This window comes from Ahaetulla prasina, chromosome 9, assembly GCF_028640845.1.
Source record: "Ahaetulla prasina isolate Xishuangbanna chromosome 9, ASM2864084v1, whole genome shotgun sequence".
NCBI lineage: Eukaryota > Metazoa > Chordata > Lepidosauria > Squamata > Colubridae > Ahaetulla > Ahaetulla prasina.
In genome coordinates, this window is record NC_080547.1 from 8,804,073 (window position 1) to 8,810,730 (window position 6,658).

The following is a 6,658-nucleotide window of genomic DNA, read 5'->3' on the forward strand; positions in this document are numbered from 1 at the left end:
AAATAAATAAATAAAATAAATAAATAAATAAGTATTGAGTTGAGTTGAGTTGAGTTGAGTCATCTTGGACTCGAACAGAGGATGGAAACTTCTTAAAAAGTGGTTTTATATAATAATCTTGAAACTTAATTTGGCTTGCAAATCAGGAGGCTCCTTCTCTTGTTTGGCCCTTCCTCACCCGATCATTTCTCTGCTGAACCTACAACAGGCTGAGCACCCGTGTGTTGCTTCCTAAGTCATGGCCGAGTTTAAGGTCACCCTGGAGAATGTCATGAACTGGGTGAGTGATGCCAGCAGCTCTGACAAAGAACTGGGCTGCTCCGTGAACAGGGCAGAGGTGGCCCAATGGGCAGAAGCCTCAGACCAGAGAAGCCGCTGGGGACTTCTGCTGGCCTGAAGGATAGGGAATCCCCCTGGAGGGTGCAGTAGTGCTAGTTTTTTGCCCCTGGGCTGAATTCTTCTGGGAGGGAGGTTGTGTCTCCACTGTGAGGTGTTCAGCCAGGACTTAGGCTTTTATCATTTGGGCAGGAGACTACCTGGCCTTGTAGAGTGCTTTCATCTCCTCCAAACCTTTGTCCCTGGGGAAAAAGGGGTTGACGGCTTCCTTGGCTGGAAGCCACTTGCTGCTGCTAAACGCTCAGCACCTGCATGGGTATCCCTGTGCACTTGGGGAAGGTTGGGTGCGAGTGCTGAGGCAGCCAGATGCAGCTGCAGGCCGAGCAGGGCCAAGAAAGAGCGGCAGATTCTTCTCCGCAACTCCTTGGCCTGGTCTTCCTGTTTTTGAGCCTCTTGTCTTCTGAGTTGGAATCGGCCTCTGGGGGCCTGTTACAAAAAGCCCCAAGGGGACATGTTCAGAAGGAAGTGACTGCTTACCCCTCCTTTCTTCACTGGCTGATTTTCAAAAGCACTCGCACAGAGAGAAGGGGCAGGAGTTGGACCCTCCATGAATGTGATGGGAGGAGCATGGTTGGAAGAATCCTGGAGGACCCCTTAAAGCGGAGAGAAGTCAAGGAAATACACGGATCGGAGCCCCTCTGCAACAGAATGATGGGCTTTGGTAGTAGCGGAAGCAGCCATCTGCAGGGCCTGAGAGATTTCCGCTGGGGCCAATCACCAGAACCCACCAATCCCCTAGGGGAGAAAAGACAAGAGCCGACTTCCCTGTTTTCCTCTTCCTCTGCCCCCTCGCCCAGGTCTGATGAGGGCCCCCACCCTGCTGCAACCAAACTGGCTGGGCACAACTCAAAGCAGCAGTTCTGCAGGGTTGGCCACCTTGACGGGGAAGAGCTGCCTGGCCTGTTTTTCAAGGCCAGTTCAACTTCTGGCCAAGGAATTCCCATGGTCACCTGGTCAGAAGCACCTTAGATTGCTTCTCTTTGCAAAATTTGGATAAAGTTGTTAATTGAAACTACTTTGAAAATTGAGCTGAGTGTGGATTGATCTGGGATTTTATAGAGGATCTATATGGGATTAATGCATAATCAATGTATTGGGGACGGGGCGGGGCTTTCAGCATGTGAGGAGTGAAAAGGAAAAACACCCCTCCCCCAGCCCCCACTTACTTTCTCCCTCACTTACCTTTCCAGTTCATGCTCCTCTCCCTGCTGCATCCAGGAGGGCTCTGTACATGATTGACTTGAGCAGAAGCATAGGTTCAGTTCTAAGATTGCAACTGCAACTCCATTTTTAAATTCAAAGTTAATTAAACAATTGAAACTGCACAATTTTAAGGAAAGAATGCAATGAATACTTCCCCCCCTCTTCAATTTCAACATTTGCTTCCTCTTCACCTTTTGAAACAGCAGCTTTGAACACTATTAAAAGCCCCTTCAAAGGCCTGACAAGAGCTAAGTTTGAAAAATGAAATTGGTCTTCTGAAATTGACCAGAAGTTAAACAAAGTTTAACTGATTTGTGAAAATGAGCCCCCTCCCCCAAAAGAGAGGAGAAAATCCAAAATATTTAGAGCACAAGGTTATCAGTTGAGGGTCCCCTTCAGGGGGAAAAAACCCTTGAACCCACTTCTCTCCCAAGATAGGAAGAACCTCCCTGCTCCGCTGGTTTACCTGCCAGCCAGCAGTGGGTCTTTCCGATGAGCAAAAGCCTCATTCTGTTTGCTCCTGCTGTCAGTGGGGGTTGATGCCTGTTGCCCTCTGGTTGGTTCTGTGGCACAGGCTGCCTCGCCGGCCCAGGGTACTTGGGGGCAGCGCCCATTGTGATGGTTCATCTCCGAGGACCCAGACTGTCTTCTGCTTCGCTAAGTCAGCATAAAGACAGTTGCATCCCCTGAAGTTGGAATGTGGCAACTAGCTCATTGCCTGCTTCAGACATGCAGAAGCTGCTTTTAAGTATTTTGAGGGACAAGAATGAAAGGTGCCTCTAGAAGCAACCTGGGGCCGTCCAGATTTCAATCAGCAGTTGTTTCTTGATCCTTCTGGTTTGTCCAGTGCCCATAGCATGATTGTCCCTACCATTGGAGGAGGCAAGGATGGGGGGGAATGGTGGGGTCTGAATAGCCCCCCTCTGCAAGGGACAGCACACAGAAGCTCCTGCCTATAAATCCCCTTTCCCTGTTGCTCTCTTCCCAGACCTTCAACTACAACCTCACCGACAGCGAAGGGAACTACTCCTATGGCGACTATCTGTGTCCTCATGCGGAAGGCAACCCCAGGCAGCCTTTCCAGAGTGTCCTGGTGCCCTTCATCCACCTGCTCATCTTCCTGCTTGGAGGTCTGGGCAACCTTCTGGTGGTGGTCATCCTGTGGCGCTACAGACGCTCCCGTACTTCCACAGAGCTCTTCCTTCTCCACTTTGCCCTGGCCAATCTGCTACTGCTGCTCACCTTCCCCTTTGGCGTGGCAGAGAGCCTGGTGGGCTGGGTCTTTGGCCTCTTCTTCTGCAAGTTGCTGAGTGCTGCCAACGGGATGAGCTTCTACAGCAGCAGCCTACTGCTCAGCTGCATCAGCGTGGACCGTTACCTGGCCGTGGTCTGCGCCCTGCAGACCTTCCAGAGGCAGCGTGGCCTCTCCATCCACCTGACCTGCCTGGGCATCTGGCTGGTCTCCTTTCTGCTGGCCATGCCCGACTTGCTGTTCACAGACGTCTGAGTCCAAAGCAACCTGAGTGTCTGCCACTTCAGGGAGTATGGCACGCATGGCATCAACTCCTGGCTGGCCAAGCGCTTCCTCTACCACCTGGTGGGTTTCTTCCTGCCCTTGGGGGTCATGTGCTATTGCTACACAGCCATCGTGAGACTCCTCTGCCAGTCTCAGCGGCTGCAGCGGCAAAAGGCCGTGAAGGTAGCCATTGCGGTCACGAGTGTCTTCCTGCTCTGCTGGACCCCTTACAATGTGGTCATTTTCTGGGACACACTCACCAAGCTGGAGGTCACAGGGAAGTCCTGTACGGTTGACCAGGGGCTGAGCAGTGCCATTGTTGTGAGCGAGGTGCTTGCCTACAGCCACTGCTGCCTGAATCCCATCCTCTACGCCTTTGTGGGCATCCGGTTCCGCCATGACTTTTGTCGAATCCTGCATGATGTGGGCTGTCTGAGTCAGGGGACCCTGCAGGAGATTCTGGGCAGCCGCAGAATTGAGAGCAGTACGGAGACTAACCTCTCCAGTGTTCGGCACGGGGCCTCCTCCTACTCTGGAAATGCCACGACTTCCAGTCTGCCAGATCGGTTCATTTTTCACAAGGATCCAAATGGCCAAGAGTGTCAGGAGGAATGCTCAGATCCGACTTGGGCCCAAAACAGAGCCTAAGCCAGGGGTGAAATGCTCCCGGTTCGGACTGGATTGCCCGATCCGGTAGTGATGGCAGCGGGTGGTTCGGAGAACCAGTAGCAAAAATCCCTGCCTCCCCCCCCCCGCCCCATGCCCAGCTGAGCTGCACGATCATCAGAGGTTTTTGGGTTTTTTTTACTTTTAAAAGCATTTTTTTTTTGGCTGAAAAAATGCTTTTAAAAGTTAAAAAAAACCCTCTGATGATCACGCGGCTCAGCTGGGATTGTCAGAACTCTTTAGAAGCATTTTTTCTACAGTCTCTTTGGCCGGAGGTTGTAAAAAAAAAACGCTTTTAAAAGTAAAAAAAAAAAAAAAGTTGGCCATGCCCATCCAGTCACATTACACCCCCCCCCCCACAAGCCATGCCCACAGAAATGGTAGTAACAAATTTTACATTTCACCCCTGGCCTAAGCCCCACATATGTTCTCTGATTGCTTAGATGCTGTTTCCCAGGAAGCTATGAATGTCTTGGCTGTTACCCCCAGCCTGCGATTGTCTTGGTTTGGAGTGCGCTGCTCACACACAGATCAGGTTTACTCTAGAACAGGGCTGTATCCTCATTGCCTCCCTACAGAGCATGTTGCATATTTGGATCCCAGGCACCCCCCTCCCCACTGAATGCAACTGGAAATGGAGAGGGGAGATCCAACTCCAGGGCCTGATTTGGGCTTTCCAATCTTTAGCAAAGTCCTTTCTAAGCAATCAGGAGGAGAGTCCAGAGGAATATGGCAGCCTCTTTGGCCTCTTTAAAGCAGTGACCAAGGGCAGGACTCGCCCAGGAGACCCTTGCCATGGTCAGTGCTGACGTCACAATCAACCCATGTGTCTTGGAGTTGAGCGCAAATCCACAGCCCAGGCTCTGGCACAGGCCCTTGCCATCGGCTGCTTTTTGCTTTCAGGCAGGATCTGTTCTGGGCAGGGTTTTCCCAATTAGCAGCTATCTCCAGTGTGTGCAGGGAAGGATCTCCTTCACTCCCCAAAAGAAATCCAGCCTCCTATGTCTCATCAAACCTCCTATGGCCTCTGTCTCATCACCAGTGGGAGCCAAGCCTGCAACTGCTCTCTTTAGAAACCCTTTTCCTTTGCAAATGTGATCTCTCCGAGCTGCACCATCAAGGGCCCGTTCACAGGTTTGCTATGTGATCACAGCAGTTTTCACCGACCTCTAAAATCCCCAGGCTTATTTAACAAAATTCCCAGTAATTTTGTATTTTTGCTGTAAATATTTGCTATAAAGAGAATGCATAAAATTGATTGTAAACCTTCCTTGTGCTTTCCCTTGCTTGAAATAAAGTGCGAGCCTTTCCCTTCTTCTGCAGTTGGCCCAAGAAAGGGGTCTCAGCAAGCAGCACAGCTGGGAGGGAGGGAGGGAGGGAGGTTAGTCTATGGCAAGGGTAACATCCCCCCCCCAATGAAGTCACCAGTGTCCTGAGAGCAACATAGGGGCCGGTGGGGGCCTCCAGCGTGTGTCGGACCCAAATCAGATCCAGGGTTGTCATGAACCCCGAGGCAGCCTTGGAGGCCATGCCCAGATGGCAGACTGGGATCCCCTGCCAGCTCTGCCCCTTTGGGAAAGGTGTGCTGGGGGAGGGGCTGTTGGGTCTGCTTCTTGGCCTCTACCAACCGAAGGCACGTCAGTCTTTGCTCCATCTTACAGGGTTGGACCAGCAGCCGGCAGAGGCCCCTTCGCTGTGTTCACAGATGAGCCGGCTGCTTTTCTCCATCTGACCAGCCTCCAGGCCTTCCTTCTTTTCCCCCCCATCCCCATGTGGGACTCGCTGTGTGCACAACAGGACCAAGAATGGCTGCTCTGGGATTGGCACAGTGTGTCTTCTGCAATTCTGCTTTTGTCACGGAGCGGGAGGGGAACGCCTTCTCACCAAGTAACCCCAGCCAGAAGGCAGCAGAGGGAATCCCAGCACAGGTGTAGCACAGCCTCCTCACCCAAGGCCTCTTCCTTCTGGCAAGCAGAAACCCCAGCAAAGGGGTTGCCTGCTCCGGGTGCCATCAGCCAAACAGTGCCGGCTGGTGACCCCCAGGGGGAGAGCCTTCTCTGTGGCAGCACCGACCCTATGGAATGAGTTACCTCCTGGGTTACGCCAACTTCCCGACCTCCGTACCTTCAAGCGGGAACTGAAGACTCTGCTATTCAATCGGGCGGGACTAGCCTAAATATTATTTTAATTTGATATTTTAGTTTAACTTAGTTTTAATTGATTTTAAATTGTATTAATCTATTTATGATTTTATATTTTAGGGTTTTATATCGGTCGTTTGACCGTTTTTAGTTTTAAATTGGCCGGTTAAATATTTCATTTTAAATGTATTTTAAATTTATTGTGTACCTATGTGTTTTAATAAGGCTGTACACCGCCCTGAATCCTTCGGGAGAAGGGCGGTCTAGAAATCTAATTAATAAATAAATAATAAATAAAGGAAGCAGCTCATCCTGCAGCTGGTACAACATCCCCTCAATCCCCAATGTAGGGCTATGAGGGGGACAGGGCTGGGGGCATCAGCTGTGCCCGCTGGCTTTTCAGGACCACCTGAAACATCTTCAAGAGCCCAGTTCAGGGACAGCACCAAGGGCTCCTCGTTTCAACCCTGAGTTACAAATATTCTCCTCTTATCTTTTTAAAACCGAAAACATTAACATATAAAACAACCCTCTAACACAGCACCCAAGAAAACATTTCATTGTACAGAACTACCTAAAAGAGGTGGGAAAGAGAGGAAGGGGTGCCTCAAGCAACACCCCCCCCCGACAGTCATGATGGGAGGTCCACCAATCTTGTGGATGATGAGGCTTCCGCCCAGTTGGCCAGCGCCAATCCCTGCACCGGTAGAGATACAGACACCACAGGAAGCTCCTG

The 6,658-nt window shown here is 51.0% G+C and overlaps 1 protein-coding gene across 1 annotated transcript; it reads left to right on the forward strand.

The window, feature by feature from the left end:
* The first annotated feature begins 202 nt into the window (after nt 1-202).
* Nucleotides 203-4,011, forward strand: CXCR5 (C-X-C motif chemokine receptor 5). Its single transcript, XM_058194564.1, is given in 2 exon segments — nt 203-280; nt 2,588-4,011. Coding segments are annotated over 2 exon segments (1,218 nt in total). The 5' UTR covers nt 203-238; the 3' UTR covers nt 3,764-4,011.
* Nucleotides 4,012-6,658: the final 2,647 nt, after the last annotated feature.